Source organism: Rhea americana, unplaced genomic scaffold, assembly GCF_003343005.1.
Source record: "Rhea americana isolate MKP2758 unplaced genomic scaffold, rheAme1 scaffold_18, whole genome shotgun sequence".
Classification (NCBI taxonomy): domain Eukaryota; kingdom Metazoa; phylum Chordata; class Aves; order Rheiformes; family Rheidae; genus Rhea; species Rhea americana.
In genome coordinates, this window is record NW_028185927.1 from 7,843,317 (window position 1) to 7,866,173 (window position 22,857).

The 22,857-nt window shown below is 45.3% G+C and overlaps 1 protein-coding gene across 2 annotated transcripts in view; it reads left to right on the forward strand.

Moving 5' to 3' along the window:
- Positions 1-22,106, forward strand: part of IFT43 (intraflagellar transport 43) — a 48,745-nt gene extending 26,639 nt beyond the window's left edge. For both annotated transcript variants that reach the window (XM_085301781.1, XM_085301782.1), the window contains exons 4-9: positions 4,874-4,906; positions 5,446-5,492; positions 19,012-19,084; positions 20,528-20,603; positions 20,960-21,022; positions 21,859-22,106. In XM_085301781.1, the coding sequence (XP_085157907.1) occupies positions 4,874-4,906; positions 5,446-5,492; positions 19,012-19,084; positions 20,528-20,603; positions 20,960-21,022; positions 21,859-21,969 (403 nt within the window). In that variant the 3' untranslated portion in view covers positions 21,970-22,106. The remainder of the gene's footprint in view (positions 1-4,873; positions 4,907-5,445; positions 5,493-19,011; positions 19,085-20,527; positions 20,604-20,959; positions 21,023-21,858) is intronic.
- Positions 22,107-22,857: the final 751 nt, after the last annotated feature.

The window sequence follows — 22,857 nt, forward strand, 5'->3', positions numbered from 1 at the left end:
GCCGGGCTCGCCGCCCTCCTGGCGCCCGCTGCGGCTGCGGCTGCGGCGGGGGAGCGGCGCGACCGGAGCTCCCCTGAGCTGTGGACGGCCAAGGGTTTCAAGGGCATCTCCCTCCATCCACCCCGGTTATGTCCCCTGCTAAAATAGGTTAACGGTGTCTAATTAACCACTGAACATTGTCGTGCTGCATAAAGATAGCGTCCTGGCCGTTCTCTGAGCCCTTCATCTCCATTTAGATCTCCGCGGTAGCCCATTAACAGAGAAAGAAACAGTTCAGCGGGGATGGTGTCTGCGTTAGAGCTGCCCTTCGCCCTCAGCGCCGGAGCTGCGCGGAGCTCCGGGCGGTTCAGCTGCGCTCGGGGGGTGCGGGGCAAGGCTGCCCTTCGAGGCGAGCCCCGCTTGCCGGTGCGGGGATGCTGGCGGTTGGTGTGCCCCCGCCGCCGCGCGCGCCGCGGGGCAGCGGGCGCTGTGCGACAGGACATACGCGACAGGCGGGTCTGGGGGGGTCTCCTGCCCGGCTTCTCAGCTTTCAGTCCGCTGAAATAGGGGACACTGGCAGCTGGTGAGAGCCAGTGSGAGTATTCTGGGTTTCGGTTACATTTGGGAGCACAGGCAACCTGGCCGTGAAAGGGATTTTAAACGGAGCTGTCCAGGTGATAGGGCCAGTCCACGTTTGTGGTGCTCAGGAAGGGACGGGCTTGTCAGAAGAAACGAGAGGAATAGAGRTAAGGCTGTTTGACAAAAACTGGTGGTGGCTGGTGTGTAATACACCAGACCAAGTGCGTGTCAGAGCGGTGGTCCCAGGATGAGGTAAGGGCTGTCCTTACTTGAGTAAATGTGTCTGTAGTTCATACACAGTTCAYCATTTTGTAGATGCTTGTTGCTGCCCTCCCTGTGCCATGCCKCAGGCTGGAGCAGGCAAGCCAGGGCAGTGCAGATTCCTTTGAGTTGCTGAAAATATGAGAAACAGATAGGAAATCTGCCTGTACTGGCTTGAGTTTACACTCTGTTTTCTTAGCTGGTCACCGGAAAGCTGTGCCCTTGTGGTGGATGAGGAGGATGCCAGGTACCCAGGCCTGATATTCATAAAGGAGGAAATGTTAGTTTCAACGTGTTGCAGCTGGCATTGACCAGCTGAGTCAGTTCCCAGRGTGGGGTACTCCGCTGGGCTTAAAACAGCATGACTTTGCGACGAATGCCTGCAGGACTTCCTGTAGCAACTAGAGACCAAAGAGACAAGCAGCTGACTAGTTCTGAAGGAATGGTGTCCCCATGCCAGGCCCTCTTAATGAACAGGGTTGGAGTTAGGGCACCTTTCAAGGATCTGTTAAAAACTTCCTTCCATTCTGATAGTTTTTAACCTTACGGCACAGTGCAAACCTTCTTTTTTTTTGTCTGGGTCACTTTGTTAGGCAGATTTAGGTAATGCAATCAGGCCAAACAAGCAAAACATCAGGCAGGAACAGACCAAAATACCATGTGAGTTTTATCTTCCAAACTGAAACAAAGAATGAAAAAGTAATTGACAATGAACAAAAATAAAAGAAAACTGGGTTTAAGACCCTCTAAGAAAAGGGAAGGAAACAGCAGACTGRGTGTTAGGTCTTTACCTAAAAGCTCAGTTATCAAAGCCACTGAGAGTTTGGAACATGCAGTTCCTTCCTGTGCCCCAGGAGGTTCGTGCCACATTTCCCAGATAGTTCCCCACGTRTGAGCTTATCAGCTGGTTTTAAATGCTAGTTTCATCAAGTGATACTATTCCAAATCATAACACACATCCTTATTGCAGGTGCCTCACCTCACAGATCAGTAGTCAAACCACTGAACTCTCCTGTGACTTCCAGCTCTTGCTCTAATTCCACTGTTATTTAGTCACTCAACATAAACCACAGTTCCATCAACACAGGAGACTAACATCACCCGCTGCTGTCTTTGTGCCTTGTAATCTGGGGGCACGGGTGTTCTTCTGGGGAGGCTGACAGCGGGGCCTTAGATTGTCCTAGAGAGAGAAGGGAACTGAATTTATGTTCTTATATAACAGAAGACTGTTCTAAGACCTGGACTGCGGGATTAAAGGGAGCAGTACTATTTCCCCCTTATGATTTTTGATTTTTTTCCAATAAACTGCAGCTATTTCATAATGAAATAAAGCTATTTGGCATATTTGCAGATAGTTTGGGGAGTGCTGAAACTACATTCTTCCGGAAATATGTAGAAGTCTGAAAATATTTACAAATTATGGAACTGTCAAGTGTCAAATCCCCACTCCCCACCCCGTTCTCCACTCTTATCATTGCTTCTTTTTTGCACTAAGTCACATGGAACTATCCAAATTCCTGTTTTCATCAGAATATAAGTATCCTGGGATGTGAATTAAAATTTTGTTACATATAGCACGTAGTACAACAGGCAGCCCTAATCTGTTAACATTGACTCCGAGAGATGCCCCAGTACAAAAGGTAAATAATAACCTCATCCATTATTGATCACTATGCCTATATCTGAATTCCTCRATCCTGCCAAGCTGCCAGGAGACATCTTTCAAGAATGCTGCTACATCTWCTAGAGCTCTTTCTCTACTTTTCTGTGAAAGATGTTGATTGTCCAGTGGAACTTGTAGTGCTCGGCCTTCATTTAGAAGTTTGGAAATGTGTGTTTGATGTTGTTTCCTGAAAAGCCAGAGGCTTTATAGATCTAGCCTGGCAAATCCCTCTCTAGAAATTGTGCAGTTCATCTTCCATGGACAGCTCCTAGGTGAAAGGGTCTGTGGCTATTCATCAATGCAAAAATAAGCCAGGTGTTAGTAGGAGAAAGAAAATTAAACCTAAGCCAGGGCCATTGGGAACTCAGCAAAGTTGTCAAGGTATGGAATCATCTAGATCACAAAGCTGAATTCTCATGGTGTATATTTTCTTATTGCCCCGAAAGATTCCTTTTCTAATGTGAYGAGAGAGCTGGGAAAGCTTTAAGACTGGGAACACGAGTAAAATATTCTCTGCCTTAAGGACTAACATATGACCATCTTCCCTGTGGGCCGCCTGGTTGTCTGTGTTGACAGGGAGCTCAGGAGAAAGAAACAGAAGCTGCTTGCAGGGATAGTGACCCTCTCCTGGGAAGTATAGATGTGTGGAGCATTTCACTCCTGCCTGGGGACAGGAGATGAGCAAAGATGTAAGGAGTGGGAGTACTGAGTAAAAGAGAGGATTATTTGGGGTTGGACAATTATCAAGAGTAATAGGATCATGCTAAGAAGAGTTTAGATTGAACCTCTAGGCAATGATCCTACTGTGCAAAGCTATTGAGGGAAGGGATAGAAATGACCGTCATTTGGGGTGTTTCAGCTCAGAGAGGGCAAAGCTCTGAAGACAGGATGTGGGAAGCAGTTCTATGTAGGTAGAAGGGAGGGATGAAATAGGACAAATCTTGCATCATCTTTTCATCTCTGTTTTCTCAGGTTCATTCTCCCCAGTGAGCTGGTGAGGGGCCTTCCTTTCCCTTTCCTTACTATCAGGGGTTCACTACATCTACTTTGCACTACTTCCAGGGAGAAAGATGGAAGTGGACAATTACTCCACATTCAAGGCGCTCTCCCCTAAATTCCCCAACACTATTATACTTTTGCCTTTTTGTGATGAACAGAAGTGTGCAGATAAGGCTCAAAGCTCAGATGCAGGTGTCACTTATGTGGCTTCAGTTCTGATTATGGCAGTGCATATTGTTGGGCTCAGATCGCTGACTTGGTCTAATCTTTAGCTTTTCACAGACTGCTAGCTCCTGGGAGAGCAGTGAAGACAAGGGGCTCTCTTCTCCTCATAGCTAGACATCCTCAGTGCCCTGCTCTTTGCTCTTAGAGTAGCAAATTACTGACAGGAAAGCTAGATGAGGACCATGGCCTGCTAGAATGGAGAGCAGATGAGGAGGAGAAGCCTGATCCATCTCATGGAAGTGCTTTGAAAAAAGCAGCATGAGGCAATGTAGGCAACTTCTCTTACCTCATGGTGCATCCCTGGACAGTGATGTGGTAGGTGAGTGCCCTGCGTATTCATCGTCGTGGCACCCTGACTTCAAGGGAGGGGAGAATATTTATTTCCAACGCACAGAGTTGAAACTTCATTCTGCAAAATGGCCAAAGCAATCAGCAAGTGATGGAGTATCTGCTAAAAAGAAACCTGGCATTTAATTAACTTTTCAAAGTGCTGGTTCAGCAACCTCCATGTTTTACATTTTGAATATTGAACAAGCATCCCTAATCGGAACTGAATTACTTCTGGGCTTGCTGGGGTGGAGAGYGAGAGAGCAGCCATTTGCCAGTGCCCCCCCCCACACATTATTATTAAGAACTCCTGTTAACTCAGCCAGATCAACTGTGATTTACTGCAGCGGCAGCATGTCTGACCTGAACTTGGCCAGCTCAGGTGGGACTCCTAACCTACAAAGGCAAACAGATAATCTTTGTGCAGGACTAGGTGCAGGAAGGACCTGTTGATCTCTCAAGGGCAAATGGAAAGGGTATAATATTCTTCATTCCTGTGTGTGCTGACCTCTGTATTCACGTAGGGCTCATGGGAGAGGGGATGAAAAAGTATCYGTGAAACCCAAAAAACAGGGAGTATGTTTCTTGCTGTTTCTGGGCCTGGCTATCTTTTGAGACCCAAATGGTTCTGCTTTAATCTGATGCACTCAGTGGCTTTTTGATGCACTGATTTAGTGTTCACATTTTTAATCTGTTGCACTGAGCATTCTTTGAAGGTGCGATGTGTTATACTAGACTTGGGTTTAGGAACTGTTTTGCGCAATGGGAGTGTTGGGACAGATGTGTTTTTTGTCTGCTTATCTAACTCTTTCTGAGCATAGGCCTTTCCTTGCTTTGCAGGTCAGGAAGAAAACATGCAGAAGAAGTAGAAGAGTAAGTTCCTATTGTCACTAAGGGAGGCAAATCAGACTTCTTCAACAGCTTTCACATCTGACCTCATGGAATAGGGGCATGTGACTCTGCACACCTGTATACCAAGATCTGGAACCTGGAAAGGGTGCAGAGCCTAGCATGAATGCATGCAGTGTGTCCTGGGATGGGGCAGGGCTATGACTCTGTGGTTCCCTGCACATGGAGTAGATAATGGCTCTGTCAMTCCCATATGGCAGAAGGATGGGGAAGTGGAAAGCACCCCCTTTACCACCAGGCCTATACTAGGCCCTGCTATCTGCAGCAGTGTGAAAAAGCCTAGGGATTTGTCTAATGTTCAAGGAGTCTTGCTTAAGCAATCTGATCTGARATGTTTGCTGAGACCAGCAATGAGGGGTGTGGGAGAAGGTCAGTCTGCAGACTGGGCACACTTGGGAATTTGATAGGCCATTAGACCTATGGGGAGAAAGGGGACACACACAAAAAAAAAAGTTTTTCTGGGTATGTATTCGAAATTCTTTACACCTTGTGCTTTCTTGCAGCCATCGTCTCAGGCAGCAGAGCCTAGAGGCATCAGATGATGGAGGAGGTAAGGTACCACCATACTTAACTGCAAGACATGCCTTCATGCCTGTCTCAGGGTGCTCCAGTAAAGTGAAGAGAGGCATCTTGTAAGAAATGGCAAGGAAATGGGCTACCCTGGGGTAAACAAACAGAGGAATAGGAGCTGCTAATGTCTCTGCAGCTTCTGAATGGGAGAGAGAGAGCAAGGGAGATGGTAAGGAGGATGAGAACATGAAATCTGTGGTCTAAGTCTGGCTCTTCATTAGCACAGAATGATAAAGCACCTTTGGGAAGATGGAGGGGGTCAAGGACATGTTTTTCTTTGTGATTACCTCCACAAGAATAGTGCATGAGGAAAGAAGAGAGCTAAAAGACCAATAAATGATTAAGAGCAGGGAAAGAAATCACTACTCTTCCCCAGCTTAGGTGACAGTAAGCTCCACTTAAAGCCCATCTTCTGTTTTATGGTAGCACCGTTATCTTATGCCCATCAGGACAAGTGCCCACTCTGCTCTCCTGAGGCCCCTTATCCTGCTCTTACCAGATATCCTAGCTCTCACTGCTCTTCAGTTTACAGTGATAAAGACTTCATGAAATTCTTCATTTTAAAAATCTTCTTGCCCTAAGCAAAGATCATAGAATCACAGAGTCACAGAATCGGTAAGGTTGGAAGGAACCTCTGGAGATCATCTAGTCCAACCTCCCTGCTCAAACAGGGTCACCTAGAGCATGTTAGACAGGGTTGCATCCAGGTTGGTTTTGAATATCTCCAGAGAAGGAGACTCCACAATCTCTCTGGGCATCATAAGCTAAACGAACACACTGGAATCCCATCCCAGTTCTCTACTTGCTGCTCAGAGATCTACCAGGCTCCTGACCTCGCATCAGTTTTCTTCATGGTATATATCTTCATTTTCTTCATAGTATATATCAGCTGCTCTTCTAGGATGAGATAAGCCAAGAGAAATGTCAGGAATAATCTGCAGTATGAAATTCTAGACAAACTAGCCAGTGTACAGAGAACTCTGGGGAGCACAGAAACTTGTTGAAGTCTCTAGGAGCTACCTTAACTTTCAAGGGCTAAGAATTTCCTAGAGTGAGTAAGAAGTTACGTTTGTAAAATATCACAAAGCATCAAAAGAATTATCAGGAGTCACAAAGAATCAGACATCAGTATGGTTAATGAGACTAAATAGAAGATTTACATGGRTCTTCCAGACAGATTAAACTTTGTGTCCTGGGATGGGGCAGGRCTATGACTCTGTGGTTCCCTGCACAYGGAGTAGATAATGGCTCTGTCACTCCCATATGGCAGAAGGATGGAGACTGCCATGATATGACTGCCAGAAGTGGCACCTTTTTAGCATTGACATCTTCGGAACAGACTTAATTTTAACCTCCCCCCCCCCCCCCGCAAGTTTCTTGGGCTTAAATTTCAGTGTATATCACTGAGTCTGGTAGTCTGTTTTAAACAGCTCCTTGACTATTTGCATATGTACTGATCTTCTTGTTGAACCTTGGTCTTGTATTCAGAGTATAATAATTTTCTTTGCTAACCAGGCATAAAAATGTTTGCCACATGTTTGCAGCATGTGATTTTTAATGCTTTGAGACCTTGGGTAATAAATACAGAATAGAATTGATACAGAATGTGGAATGAAGACATGGTAAGTTATAATGCAGTTCACTTAGGTGAACTGCACACTGCAGTTGAACTGCAGTTCACTTAGATAGCTGTAGGTTATCTGTAGCTAACCTACAGTTAACAAACAAAAATTCAACTTTGGATTATGTGTAGATGTTGGAAGAAAGATCCTGCTAGTTTGATTATAGTTCCTTTAGAGGCAGTTTCTGATAGAGTCAAATATACTGGATTATGGATCTATTTTGCTCATGGAGAATCTCTAAATGACTGGTACATTGCATCCTTGTGGTCATGCTTCTACAGGGAAGTTAAACAGGTTAACTCTGCGAGAAGGGTTCTCTGTGTGGGCTCAGCAATTTCAGAGGGTGGAAGTGGCACATAAAGTCCTGAATCTGAGTAAAATTATTTCAGTAAATAAGCACAAGAACTCAAATAAATAATGCAGCATAGAAGGTAGAGAGCAGCATGCTGTAGCTGTGTTCAGTCGTATTGGCCTTCTTAGGCCAGCACTGCCTGTGGGCTTGTGTCCTTAACTGTAGCAGAGGAGCTCAGATTCTAAACACACAAAACTCAAGACGTTTGTGTATGGCTCCCCAAGGATGAATCATGGTCATTTTGTGCTGCATAATGTGTTAGCTTGTACACCTTAATATGAACAGGCACTGTTGTCTAATGATTGCTGCTGTCAACGCAGGCATTTGGATCACCTTCCTTTAACCTATTAGAAAGCTAGCTATATGATTCCATTAACATTGTTTGTCCCCCATATGACCTTTTTGTTAGAAGACTGAAAGATGATCCTATGTGCCCTTAAAACAAAAGCCTTGTGTATCTAAAATGTGCTCAGTTGTAATTATTTATATGGCACTAACACAAGGAGGCTCAGAATTTGGAGTCCATTGGAGGAAGTATTAAAAAACCCGAATGCTTTGCTGAGAGCCTACAATTTGGCCTGTGGAGAACAGAGGGAAGGTTATACAGCCAAGTGGAGACTTCGGGGGTTGACATGCTCTGTAGTTACAGCAATAAAATAAAAGTAGAATTCTGTCACTGCCCCAGGCCATTCATCCTATGCATGAAATAGCATCTGATGTCTCATCTCCATGGGAGTTTGGGAGAGGAGGACAGTCACTTCTCAGGCTGTGGGAAGGGCTTTGTGGGAAGACCAAAGTAATATGGGAGATAGTGAGTGGATGGGCAAGACAGGCACATGCATGGAACCATCTGTGATTTCAGCCATTCGTTATATTTGTCCAGGGAAGCCCAGAAAGTGAAGTCATCTATACTGCACAATAAAAGCCATTGAAATGCTAGCAGTGAACCTTGGTTCAGGCTGTGCTCAAAATTCATTTTTTGTAATCCCTATATCTTCTTCAGAGAGGCTAGTCCAGGACCACTTTAAAGAGGAGCTAGTTTTGAGTTATAAGAAAGCAAAGAGATATGTTCAACAGAAACCACCATTTGCTCTTATAAAACTCCAAGGTGTAAGAACTTTTTTAAAAAAATGCACTGTTTTTCCCAGCTGTGGCTCTGTTCCATCCAGTTGATGAATGTTGAGGTTTCCTACATCATCTGCTCTGAGCTCAGGGCCCATCCTCCTGTTCACACACTGGTATATACTAGTACATGGGCATAGCAAATGGATACTGTACTGCTGTGGGCTTGCTCTGTGTCCAACTGAACCTTCGCATGGTGGGCCTCTGCTTCCCTGCTTTAACAGGATTTAATACATCACAACCTGAGGAATAATAAACCTTCATCAGCAACAAAAAAGTGTTTAATTCCTGAAGGACAGACCTAATTGAGTCACTTTTGGCCAGGGGCAATTGGGGGCTTAATGCTGTGTGTGTAGCAATCTGGGCAATCTGAAAGAGAAGAGTTTCAGCGTAATTGCTCAATTTTCAGTCCATGTCAACAGGGGAAATGGGCAGTGGTGGCTGAGCTTGTATAGCAGGGAAGCCGCATGAGATGGGAGATACAAGTCTGTCAGTGGAATTTAAAAAAATGCTATCTGCAAAGCACTGTCTCCCTTTCTGTAGTAACCAGGAGCTTCCCCCAAGTGCAGGCTACKTTCTGTTATGCTGATGGCAGGGAGGACAGGATAATTGAATTCATATTGAAAGGCTTCACCTTCCCTTTGTTTCTTTCTCCAGCAGGGCAGCAGAATCTCTGTTTTTACTTTGCTTAGGTATTTCATTTGGCTTTACTCTACTTTTGTGTGTCTTTCTGACATGCAGCTAGGAAGGGCTGTCTCCTGTTGGATAAGGAATACTTTTGCCTCTTCTTTTAGAGCTGGCATTTCTCTCCTTCTCCTGACCAGGAAACCTGCTTTATCGTTTTAGGTGAAAGTTTCCTCTGTGYTCCCCACTTGCCCACCAGTTCTGCTTGGCCAAGTTGCACTCCCCCAGAGTCCTGTCTCTTTGCCACATTGCCCTTGGACTTTTTTCTGCACCAATGTAGTGGGGGCTTCTTAGATAATATTGTCATCTCTTTTCCAGCTATCCTCCTATAAACTGCTCCCTCATCTTCAGAAGTCCCTTCTGCCTTCCCTCTGTTCCTCAGGGAATGCATAGCTCCTGGAAAAGGGATTTTTCTTGGGGTTATGACATGTGTGTTTCTCTGTCTGTGGAAACAACAGCTTGTTATTTTAAAGCAGGTAGTGTGTGTGAATGAGAGAGCTGATTGAAATGAAAGTCTGACTATGCTWCACAGACAGCCCAAACCTGACCTGCAGGTGAGGGAAGCTGCCAGGAGACAGACACTAGATCTGTGCCCTCAAGGCAAAACCCCTTCCTGCCTGCTGGGAAGCCTCCTTGAGGAAGCAGAGCTGASGATGAGACCTCTCTGTGCAATGTCAAACCTTTAGAAGGACTTCTTACCCTTCTGGGGTGTGCTGGCAGCTCCTTTGCATTTGAATAAGACAGGAGTCCAGGCTCTGTGCACAACAGGAGTCATAGGAAATATCTTAAAGCTCCATCATAGATTAATATTACTTGCTTGGGAAAAGAAAAAAGAAAAAAGAAGGAAAGGAACATGTGCAATGGTACGTGCATCTGCTGCGGTGTGGTATGTGCCTGTCAGGTAGAAGCTGGCCCTTACAGGATATGCAGCACCAGGATTTCACAGCCGTAAAATACCAAATTCTTCCTGAGCTGCCTGTAGATATGCAGCAGTAATGAAAATGCTCAAAAGAGAGTGTAGAATATAGCACTGTGTGGGTTAGAGTTAGTGGTATCATCTCTGATAACGTTTGAATTGCTTCCCTGGTGAGTTGCTGTTTTATAGGACACACAAAGTGCTCGTGGGTTCCCAGAGGCTGTGTGCTGCAAGGAATTTGTGGTGGAGCATTACAGCTGTAATGGCTGAGCACTAGGCAGAATGGTAAGAGAGCAGGGGAACTAACAGCAAAATTCAAGGAGATGGCCAGTGGGTGCTTCAGAAGGCAAGGGGACAGTGGTAGCGTTGCGGGGGGAGCTAAATAGGATAAATGTGCTGAGCATCTGTGAAATGGAGATGAAGTGAAAAATATGATGTTTGGCARGTTGTGTGAATGGGCTGAAGAAAAGGATTCCAGGACTGAGGGGAAGAGATGGTGACTACTGAGTTTCTTGGATTTTGTATAGTGACTTTGTGTGTCCCTGCCCTTGACACTGTATGTCACTGGAGGATCTGCCAGTGCACTGGAGTTCCCCCTTGGCTGGTCCAAGAAGGCACTACCTTGAGTCTTTGTGCAAGGTCAGTGAAGGGTAGACTCAGACCAGCCTGATGGTTTTCACAGTGCTGTTGGTCCAGGTTGGTGTGACGGTGTCACTCTGCCGGTGAGTGCTGACGTTRTGACCTAGTGCCTCCTGTGTTGGAGGAAGTCTCCCTCTTGACAGTCATAGTAGAAGGGGGGGAGCAGAGAGTATGTCCCGAGAGACACAGCTGATGTCCTGTTTTGAGTAGCTGACTGCTGGCCAAAAGGCAGTGGACAGTTTAATTGCAAGAGAGCAAGCACAGTTTTTTAGGGGTTGRATATAATAGTCTGGGTAGGCATCTTCCATCACTAAATTCTACAATATGCTAGATACACAGTCATATTGGGCCTGTGATTGCTGAGTCTATAAGTGTAGTTGACGGACTAGGTTTACCTAAAATACCCTTTAAGAAAAAGCTCTTGAAAGATGATTACAGAATTGAGACACCATCATTTAAAACTGCCTAAGGCAAAATCCTTTGAAATTTGCAGCAGTGGAGGGACAGAGAGAGAACCGCGTAGCCCTTGATTGTAGTGTTGTTCCCTCAGGACCCGTCCCCCTCCCCCTCAGTTTCTCATCTGATAYGAGAGAGAGCAGCAGTAAGATTCCTCATCTGTCTTATGAAAATCCGATTCTGAGTGGCTCTGATCAAACTCGGCTGGCTGTCAGCAGCGGTGGCCTTATGTGGAGGGAGGGAGGCTTCTGAGGAGTCGCTGGATGTGGAAATGTCATGGGTGCTGCCGATCAAAGAGGCATTTTTTAATAAATATATATAAGAAAAATAAAAAACCTAAGGATTTAGCATAAAAGAAATGTAGTTTGTCTTGTTTTTCCAGCGTAACATGAAGAGGATGAAATAGAATCAGATACGCCTGCTCCCGAACATACTTCCACGGGAGCATTCTGAAAAGCTTCTTCCCCTGTCACACTAATGCTCTAATGCAAAATCACTCACCTCTAGCATTACTGAGGAGGGGTTTGTGTTTCTGAGCTCACCAGACCCTCCTTGGGCACCTCATGCCTTCTCATCTGCTACCCCACCACCTCCTGAGTATGTTTCCACAGGGGAAGACTCCAAGAGAAACTCTTCCTTTGAAAAGAGGAAAACAGATGTTACTGAAAAGTGAGGCAGGCACAGGGGTCTGTCGGTAAGGCTAGCAGGTGTGTGACCGTCGTAGATGCTGGTTATTTCAGGAGTATGTTGGCCTCCAGGTCCTTGCCTGGCCTCCACACTGTCCTGTTTTCTGCTGCTAGTGAAAAGCCTGTATATTAAAAGGTTCCTCCTCTTCAGAATTGTTAGTATCTAGTCTTCTTGCACAATACAAGCCATAGATACTGCCTATTGATACCTGCCCTGATCCCAGTAGCTCATCAGACATGGCTGTCCTGTGTCCTGGCTGCATTGCAGCGCAGTGTATCTCTCCTCATGCTTCCCAGGTGTTGAAACTCATCAAGCACTTTGTGTCAACAGCAGACATGCCTAACTCATGCCCCACCAAGCTCTCAGGTGAGGAGGAAGCCATACCATGCCAAGCAGCCTGTGAAAGCATAACACTGTTGCAGCATCTAGGGTGTCTCATGAACACCTCCCAGCCAGTCCTCCCTCTGCCTGAAAGTATCATCAGAGCTAGGGTGGCTTAAGAAAAAATCATTTCATTTGGTTCCCCTTCAGTATGCAAAGCAAGGTTGTAGGGTCAGTACTGAGTCTGCTTTATAACCTCTCCTAGATCTTAGACATCTGCCCATTGGGTGACTTTTCCCATCASTTTCTCTGAGTTGTGCTGTTACTATTCACTTCTCAAGGGGGAGCTTTGGGTCCTGGCAACTCAGGTTATGTTCAGCTTGTTTCAGCTTTCAAGGCAGTGCCTTAGCAGCTGAGGTACTGCCCGCTCTCCACCTCACTGTTTTCATCCTCTCTGCTGGCTGATCAGGCAGCTACACTGCTCAGCATCAGCCTGTTACTAGGGCAATTTCAGTCAATCAGGGAGAGGCATCCCTACGAAATTAATGTCCAGGCATTCAAAGGAGTGTTCTTTATCCTCTCCATTTGGCTGCTGCTCTCATGAGAAAGCTTCCAAGAGGCTTCAAGCTTGTTTGTGTGTTCAGCAGAAGCTGTCTGTGTCCCTTGTTCCTTATGTTTTTTTGAAGATTTCTTTTGCCTGTTGCTTTCCACTTTTTTCTTTTCTTTTTTTTTAATTCTCCATTTTTGCGCTTAGAGAGAAAAAATATTTATTGCATTGAGATGCACTAATTAAAGCCATTTTCTGGTATTTGGTTACTGAAGTGTTTGATGTCTCTCTGACAAGACCATGAAATGCATGGAGTGTCCACAGGGATGGAATTTGCTGAACACGGTGCTTTGTAAATGAGGGGACACAGAGTCGCAGCAGCTCATGAATATGAAACGCCCATGATGCTACCTCAGTGGACTTGGGAACACAGATGAATCCTGTCATGTGCTAAATGAGACCAATTTCTTTCACTTAACTTCATCTTCAATCAGACCTTCTTCCATTTGCCTGTTTAAAATTCCCCAAACGTGATGCAGAAGGTAGCAGCATTCAGTAAAACAAAATTTTGCAGCAGCAGAGAAATTGTAATTATCTCAGTGTTACATTTTATGAGCCAACAACTTAAACTAAAGTTAGTTTTATTCTTATGCCTGTTCAGTAGGGGACTGCCAGCCCCAGAAGCCACTACCCTCTTTGTGCTTTCTGGATATTGTGGTGTAGACAGGGAGGATGACAAAGTCCCCACTGCAAGCGTGTTCGTTCGSAACTGGCCATTGAAACTGTTGCCTGCCTGGCTGGGAGCAGCAAGTCGGCCTATGGAAAAAGGTATTGCTGTTTTGKGTGTCAAGGCTTTGACTCAGCGATTCTTAAGGCAGCTCAGTGAAAAGTTAACAGCTGCATTGCTGAGTAAGTGTAGGCCTGGCCTGGGACATGGTTTCTAGATCCAGCTCAGCTACTGATTTAGTATCTGACCTTGAATAGTTTGAGTCTGTCCCTGCTAATTGTGTTTCTTATCTCTAACAGAGAACTTGTTAGTTCTCAGGGGCTAGGACCAGATCTTACTGTGAACTTGCAGCATTTCAAGGGACCCAGCCTGTAGGTGTTGCTGTAATACAAATAATATTAAATCAAGAATCAGCTCTACCTGGGAGAGGAAGTGCAATGTAGCAACATGTAGGAGCAACTGGGCTGTAAGGTGGTGCAGGTTCTTCTACCTCCTGCTTGCTGCTTTCCACAGTTCTCTCCCTCAGATGTCAGGAAGTCGTTTAGCTAAGAGGCAGAAAAGGTGGTCATGRTGGTGACTGCATTCTAACATGATCACGTAAAGCCCTGCTTTGTTTACGACTTAAGAACTGCTGTTCCTTGCATACAGTTCAGCTACCCAGATTGCAGCACAGGCCGCCGTTGGTCTTTCCTCCCCATCTTTTCCTCCGACCATCTGCACACTTCTGCCTTGTGCTGTGTCCTACTATAACTAAGCCATGAGGCTGTTTTTGCATGTGATCACTGCCTAGCTCAGTCCAGCTGTTGTATTAAAAATACTGTTCTTAATTATATGCTGAAACTTAGACGTTCTGAGGCAGTCAGTCTGGTGCAGTATATTACAGCTCCCCTGTTAGTCAACACTTAGTACTCAGGTCTCCTATCCCACTATAAGCCCACTGTAAATGAGTGCATAAATGCACTCAGTTTGGTGTCATTCTTTGACAATTCTGTCTTGTTCTTCATGATTTGGGAAACAGTGGAGAGCCGCAAAGGTCATCTAGCACGTGGTGCTCACTCAGTATTTTCCATCTCTGCCATARGCAGTTTCTGAAACCAATGTCTTCTTTCTTTCTGGGCTGACTTGAGCTGAGGAAGTGATGGGAAAAGGCTTTGTATTACTCTTTGTTCCTGGTTATAGGCAATAAAGAGAAGCCTCGTCCATTCCTCTTTAAGGTCACTGTATGCACTGAATTTTCACATCTAGAACACTACCTGGCATGTGTATCTACCTATTCTGTCTTCCTTCARCCAAAATGAAAATAGGATACGGTCTCTCAAGAGGGAGAGTGAGTGCTGTTTTTAGGAGCACTCAGTCTGGGAATGTCACCTGCCATATGAAATGGAGAGTCACAGGAGTTCTGTCTAGCAGAGGCTTATTGAGGGAGGCAGCATTGGTTGYAGTAACCTATTGTACAATGCTCGGAGGCCATCTGGGAGACCAAAGTTGGCAAGGTTTTGTACCCAATTTGTTCCCTTTTTATGTTTTTATAGTTTGTTCAAGTTTTATTTACTATTATTATCATCATCATTTTTTTCTGCTTTTCAAAGTCTGGAGGGAAGGATGTGAAAAATGGGAGAAGAAATGCTGGAGCAGTAAGGTATTCACTTTGCTTCAAAGATTTGCCTGCAGTGTTTGATTGATATTGGCTGATATTAAAGGTAAAGATCTCTCTTCCAAAATGCAGCCAACTGAAAGAAAGGAAGGAAGGAAAGAAGGAAGAAAGAAAGAAGGAAAGAAAGAACACTAAAGCTCATAAAGCTAGATTGCAGAGAATCACTTTTGTTTCCAGGTTCTGAGGCTACCCCTTCTCATCTGAAAAACATCTTCATTTTGTAATGCACAGGCCATTTGTTCACTTTGTTGCAGTGTCCTGRTATCTGTAAAGGTGTTTCCTTTTGCACACAGGCAACGCCTTAACATATAGGTACATCATGAAGTCATTTCTAACATTTACCTACAAACACCCTGAATTCAGACAGTAGAGCCAGRACAGTAAAGAATACATCCAGTTGCTGCATCACGAACACAGGCTTATCAGCGTGATAGCGTGAAAGCCACACACCCAACAGGAGGGAGAAAAGTGGTCACAGAGCAGAGGAACAGTACACGGAATGGGGTTTTGTAAAGTAGCATTGTTAGATGAAGCTAAAACAATTTCCAGCTATATATTTGTGAATGCTGCAACGTGGGACAGGGTCCTGTGAACATTTCTGCATGTACTTATGTTTTATGGAAGTAGTCTCACTGCAGCTAATGGCAGTATTCAAAGTAAAGCATATGCCTACATTCTTGCAACACGACAGCCCATGTGGTTTTTCTCCCTACAGTTGACCTAATGCCATGAGTTGGCAGTGTTAATGCAGCTTACTGCAAAACAAGATGTAAGTTGTAAGACGAGCAACAAAAATGGTTAGGGTGCTGGGGGGTCTTAGTGAGGAGAAAGGTTGACTACCTGGTGATAATGGGAAAGCTGAGAGACCTTACAAATTTTCAAAGGGTGTAAAAAGAGAGAAGGGAGAGGCATTGTGGAGAGGTGGCATCATGGGAATTGGCAGAGGAAGAAGAAATTATGAGTAAGAAATGAAATAAAGAACCAGGTATTTCAGGGCTGATTTGTCACTGATAGCAGTCGGCCTGAGGACCTTATATTTTCTTAAAATTTTGGATATTTTTGTTCTGCTTCCTGTCAGTCTCTCATAGTCCTAAAGGGCATTGCCTCTGCCTAGAAATGGACAAAATTATCCACACTTTGCAGTGAGAACAATCATGCACTGGCCTTTGTTGGAGGGCTGGCAGGAGCCCCCAGAGCATTTCCAGCTCTTCTGTCTGAAATATTTTCAAAGCTCCTGTAAAATACTGGAGCCTTGAATTTCTTTTGGAGAGAATTTCTACGTGATAGTCTGTGTTTTGCTAATACAGAGTAGAGGTAATGCTCTGCAAGGGGGTTGGGAATGTCTCCATGGAATTCAATGGCAATGAGATAAAATCAGTGCTGGCAAGTCCAGCGGTGGGATGCTGTTTGTAAGACTGTTTGGGAACCTGCAAAGTGAAAGGTACATCACTGATCTGGGCCCTAAGTGTGCAGTTTTTTTCTAGAGGAAAAAGAAATTAACAAGTCGAGGGGAACTAGGAGGAGGAAGCTCCAGGAACAGCAGCCAAAATGGGCACTGAGTGAAGAAATTCAGTTTGCTGCAAACCCCTTCCACATCCCTGCTGTCAAAAGGGGATAAGGATGTGACCTTCTCCTGTGACAGTGAGTGAGGGTAGCCCTGCTCCYAGGTAGTGCTTCATTTAGTTTTGTTTGCTGAGCAACATTCAGTCTCCTACTGAAAAGGATAAATTAGCTCAGGAGTGGTTAGACAGTTTCTCATTCCCGCTCTAGAAATCCTAACTTGCACAGACCTAGCTGGGCACCTCTGCATGGCATTGCATTTGTCCTCTTGGAGCAGCCTCGCCTCTCCGTTCCCTCCTTGATCTTTGCTGCTTGTATACAGGGACTTGCTCCCACATCGTCACTGAGCAGCTTTTATGATCTCCCTCCCCAGGTCAGTCTCTCTTTCCATGAAGTTGCTTTTGTCCCAGAACTGTGTTTTGTTACAAGCTTTGCCAAGAGCTGGGAGTCCTTGCGAGGAGGAGCCGGTGAGATAGCAGTTTCTACTGTGTTCTGTCCTTGAAGCAGATGGGGGGCAGAGCTGTCCCAAACGCACAGTTATGCAGTGGTGAGGCATTTCTTGCACGTGCTTCCTCCGTCTGAGGGACAGATTGGGGGCCTGCTGCTGCAGTTCCCCTTCAAATGTCTTTGTGAAGTTTGCAGTCATTAGAAGGCTGCTCTGCAGGCGCTTGTTCCGTGGCTGGCTGGGGAGCTAAAAGGCAGAGCTCTGCTGAGATCGGCCAAGCTGTCASTGCCTTTCGCTTTGGCCTGGCTCTCGCTGCAGCCTCTGTCCCGCTCAGCCCTTCCGCCAGGCAGCCAATTAGCGAGAAATCCCACTGCGTGGCCAGCCCCGAACGGCCCCTCGCCAAGGCCCGCCTGACCCGTGCCCTGCTGCAGCTGGGCGAAGGCTGCCTCCCGCACTGGGGGCCAGCGCGCCCGGGCACGCGGAGGGGACGTGGGGCAGGGAGGGCAGCTGAGGGCCTGCACRGCTCTGACAGGCGGCCGGATGAGAGGGCTTTTCAGGAAGACCCTGCCCGGACCCCCGAGCGCCACAGGTGGCRACGTCTCTCCAGCTCCTGAATATTCATCTCGGCCTGGGCTGCAAAACTGGGCAAGTCAAGCCCAGCCGCCTGCTGCGGTGCAGCAGTAATGTGGCCGTGCCGCTGACAGAGCCAGGAGCAGCCTGCTCGCTCCAGCTCCTCAGGGGCCGGCTTGTCCAGACACTGAGAGTGGAACCTGGCCTCAGAGCTGAACCACCAGTTTCTCAGTGGTCTGAGGACTCCGAGTCTCTGTAGCGCCTTTGTGGATTTGAGTCATTACAGCAGCTCCGTGCTGATGCATTCTGTCCTTGCTTTGCTCTTCCGGTTACTTTGCCTTCCCTTGCTCTCTCCCTTTTTGCTCCTACCACCTCCACCTGTTTGCCAAAGAGACACAGGACTTTGTCTAATCAGGACCTCGCCTGATCTTCTCTGAGCCTTGCTGCTCTAGCAGGACTCAGTGTGCGTGCTGGTTTTTGTGCTCACCTCCTTTTCTTCTCTCACTTCCTTTTCAGGCAGAGTAGGTATAGTCCTTGTGCTGGGAACACCTAGGGATACACATGTGACCTSTGTGAGCCATTCCATGTTCACACTGGAAATCATGAAAAGATTTATGACATTATAACTAGATGCATCTTCCCAATTCTTTGTGTCTGCTAGACCACCAGCATTTCTGTCCTCAGCTATCAGGAAGGTCACAGACCTCTGCACAGTCTGAGACCCAGCTAGCAGCTCCTTCAGCCCCTAGTTTTATAGTTTAAAGTTTTTGCCACTTCTATTCCCTTCTACATTTAATTTCTAACAGTGTAGATGACTGGACTGAGAAAGTGATAATATATCTCAGAGGAAGCAAATTCTTGCCCAGTCTTGGGRTAATGGCAAGTAAGCAGCAGGTTTGAGTGCGCTGGCTTCTTTCAGCTTCCAGGTTGTGKTCAGATGCACAGGCCATGGCTATTGAGTCCTGCCCAGCACAAATTTGCTGCTCTTGTCAGATTTCTTTTGACCTGAGCTTCAAAGCTTTATTGCCTTGTTTTAATATTAAACAACATGTTCTAATTATTGTTAGATAAATCTGCTGTATTTTCCTGTAATAAGGAACAGGCTGTTCCACATCTGTGAAGCTAGGGAACCTTTATCTCTAGTGAGAGGAGAGGCCAACACTTCCCACTTACTGCTGCTGCTTTCTCCTGTTGCAGACATTCCTGTGATCCCTGACTTGGAGGAAGTCCAGGAGGAAGATCTGGCTATGCAAGTAGCAGCTCCTCCCAGGTAAGAGGCTCTCATCAGCAGCATGAAATGTGAAATGACTTCTAAAATTAAACTCCATCTTATCTTGTGCTCTGTGGATGTCAGTGGCCATCCCATTCAGCAGCAGTTGGTGCTGTGTATTGTGATAGTGAGGCTCCAAGCCAAACAGTGCAAACTTTGTTTGTCCTGTTACACAAAGAAAGCAATTACGACATATTGTTGCTCTATATGCAAAAACTACATTAGAAAAACATGTTTGATGTTGCAAAATCAAACTCTCAAAAGCTAGAGATTGCCTGATTTAAGGTGGGTGTATAACCTCAAATGCCTCTAGTACACATGTATTATCACACCCCCTTTGATTTCACAGTCATAGGCTGCTTTGCCCTCCACAGGATGTCCTCCTTACTCAGCTGTGTGGTTAATTTGCAAAGTACAATCCTGTTGCTTGAAGGTGATATCAGAGCAGTCTTGGTGTTAGCTCAGAAGAGACCACCAAATTTAAAAAAATGAAATAATTGGGGATTTTATCTGAAAAGTATCAGGAATGTCTTCTCTCCCCTGTTGGGCCTATTGCCAAGACCACAGGCTGRGATTTCTCTCAACTCTTTTTTGGAGAGGTGAGATATCTTACTCCAGACCACAGATGTCTCTCATAAGTATGGAGTAGGTACTGTCATTGAATAGCTGTTAACAAAAATGAATGACAGTTTATGGTAGTAAATTAAAAATTAATTTGTCTCTCACCAGAGTTCATTTCTGTTTTTTGTCTTTTTTTTAATCCCGCCTGTTATTCCTGTATCCATTGTTTCTCTGCAATGGAAGACAAGTAGTTTTCATGGGCAAGCATAAACAGAAATGAAATTAATATAGGTCTTCTCCATAGTATTACATCACCTGCAGAGGGAAAGATGGCATAACAGTGTAATATCAATCCCTCCCCCTTTGAAGGCTACCTTTTAAGAAATTGTATTTGATAGCTGTGACCCCACTCAGATATGGAAATCACGAAGTCCCTACTATTTTGTAGCTTGTATGGTGGGGCTATCAGGGCATGCTTTATTTGYAAGCTATGAGAACGATTTGGGCTGTTACGTGTTCGCTATGTATGTWTATTGAGTTGGGGCTGTTTGACTCTTTACCATGTTCCTATTTTTTTTACTCCTGGCCCTAGAAGCTYGTCTGTGGATATTTTATCTGGAGTACTGATTTCTCTGGGGAGTCAGTTGTCCCTCCACATCAGCAAGAGGCTTATTCCTATTTTTATGCCTGTACAGAACCTGATATGCAGTTTTATGTGTCAATGACTATTTGTTTGTTGAATGAGATACGCTCCAGCACTGGGCCTCTTGAGGGTGACGTGGATGCTCAAGATGGGTGTCCGAAGGCTCCTGTTCAAACTACCGTTCTCAGAGGTGCTCCCACACTTAACAAGGTTTATGTCTTGCCTTTTTCTGGTTATAGTGTCCAGGTGAACAGAGTGCTGACTTACCATGATCTGGACAAAGATCTTATGAAGTATGCTGCCTTTCAGACTCTGGTAAGTGGCTGTTGCTGTGGCGTGACTGGTGTTACTTCCTCTCCTTCCAGTCTCCCATCATCCTTGACAGTGATTTTCAGCTACAGAACCCTGTCATCCAGACATCTTCTACTCTGCCTGCACATCTGTTCCTCTCTGCACTGGGGCTTGCATGCTTGTTTGTGCCTATAAATCATATGGGTATAATATCTATTGCTCAAGTGAGGCTCCTATTGCTGTTCTGGACAAGGATATGCCACTTACAAGCCTAAACATTGTGTCTGTATCTCTAGCAACACCTTCCTGGTGAAATGACAGCATCCTTCCTCTGTGTCTGGCCTGCTGAAGTAAGACTGTGATTGTTTGTGTGTTCACAGGATGGAGAGGTTGACCTGAAGCTTCTCAGCAAAGTTTTGGCTCCAGAGCAGGAGCTACGAGAGGTGAGTCTTTCTTTTGTGGAAACACCAGTAAGCTGCTTCTGTTTCTCAGACTGTGCTTGGAATGTAGGCCTTTGTCAGTGGGGTGGAGGAGAGACAGGTGAGGAGAAACCTGTGAGGAGGACCTTGTCAAGTTGAAGGAGGTCTTATTTCCCCAGCAGATTATTTTAAAGTATTTGTAGGGCTTTCTCTGTGTGAGAGTATGTCATCATTCTGACTGGCCCCCTTCTGTATGAAAGAGCAAGTAAGGAGCTTGTGAAGGGCCTAACACTGCCAGGGAGACTGATGCAGAAACAGTGCTCTGTCATCTGTTGTCTTTTGATAGCTACCATTAGCTCCAGGTTGTTCTGCAGGGTGGTACAGAAGAACAAAAGCAGAAAGCATTTGGGGTTAAGGCAGAGGAATATTCCAAAGCAGAACAGAAAAATCTCAGTACATCTGGGCAGGCAGGAACTTAGGACTGGAAGCAAAGGATTCCTGCAGCTCAGAGTTACAGGTGCCTCAGTAGAAGAATAGAATGGTAGAAGGTTTCTACGGCTCTTCCTTATGCTCTGCTTGTGAGTATATAAGATTAATGGATATCAAAAAATCTTTATTGATTTGGGGAACATGAGTAATTCTATCAAAATCTTTAAATTGTAGCAGAGATTCAGATTTCATTCTCTCTAGGATTCCTATTACTACCAAGAGGCTCTGGGACTTGGAGTCACTTCCCTGGAAAGGGCATCTGCCATCTAGCCTCTCTCCTTGCTCTTCATCTTGAATATTTAGCAGCATTCAGAGATCTTTGGGTGTCACCAGCAAAAATCTCAGCATGTTTGTCTCTTTGCTCTTGGTAGGATGATGTCAGCTGGGATTGGGACCATCTCTTCACAGAGGTRTCCTCAGAACTAGTGACTGAGTGGGACCTAGGACAGTCTGAGAGAGAAGATCACCTCAGTCTGCCCTAGCACACTGGCACATWAGCTGTCTTCCCACGCACATATCCTCTGTAAATAATTTAGCACTTTAATTTTCTATTCACGTGTTTGTATTTGAAAATGTATTTCAGATATGGAAATAAATATAAGCTTCATAGGAAAACTGGCTCAGGAGTTTGGGGTATTTTGTAATCAGAATCTTTGTCTCAAAAGAGATTAAGAATTCCAAGCACAATAAAATACTTACGAACAGTCGCTTCCACCACACTAGCACCTTTACAGATAACTGCAACAGTCAGTCTTTCTTCTGCTGAAACGCAACCCATCTGGGGTGGACCATCTCACAAATGAGTAGCACAAGGATGGTTTTCAGTGACGGCTATCAGAGGAGCTTAGATTGGTGGGATTTTTTTGCCTAGGACGTCAAGATTATCATTTTCTTCACAACAGATGCCACAAGTTGTCAGGATACCCATTTTTAAATCTTGTCCAGCAGCAAGGTTTTGCCTGCAGCCTCCAGCCATCCCCTGATACTTTAACCTGTTCCCTGGAACATTACCTCTGTATTGACTCAGAGGAAACAGCATCACCTATTAAACTGCCAACACCATTTCTTACAGCACCTCTTTTTCCCCTTGAGATCTCCCAGCTAAGTACTGACCAGGCCTAACCCTGCTTAACTTTTGCAATCAGATGAGATCGCAGCCTGAGCTGAGATAGCTTCAGGCAATAGGTAGTTTGCAAAGAAAATGTTGTTTATTCCGCATATGTGAAAGAATGAAGCTGCTGCTCTGAAACAAGGTAACTCTCTGGTGGGTGTTCCCTKGGAACCAAGAAACCCATTCTCATTGTCATCTAAAGAGAAATCCATTTAGATGGTTATTTCCCTGTCCCCATAGATCCATGGTCATTATTTGC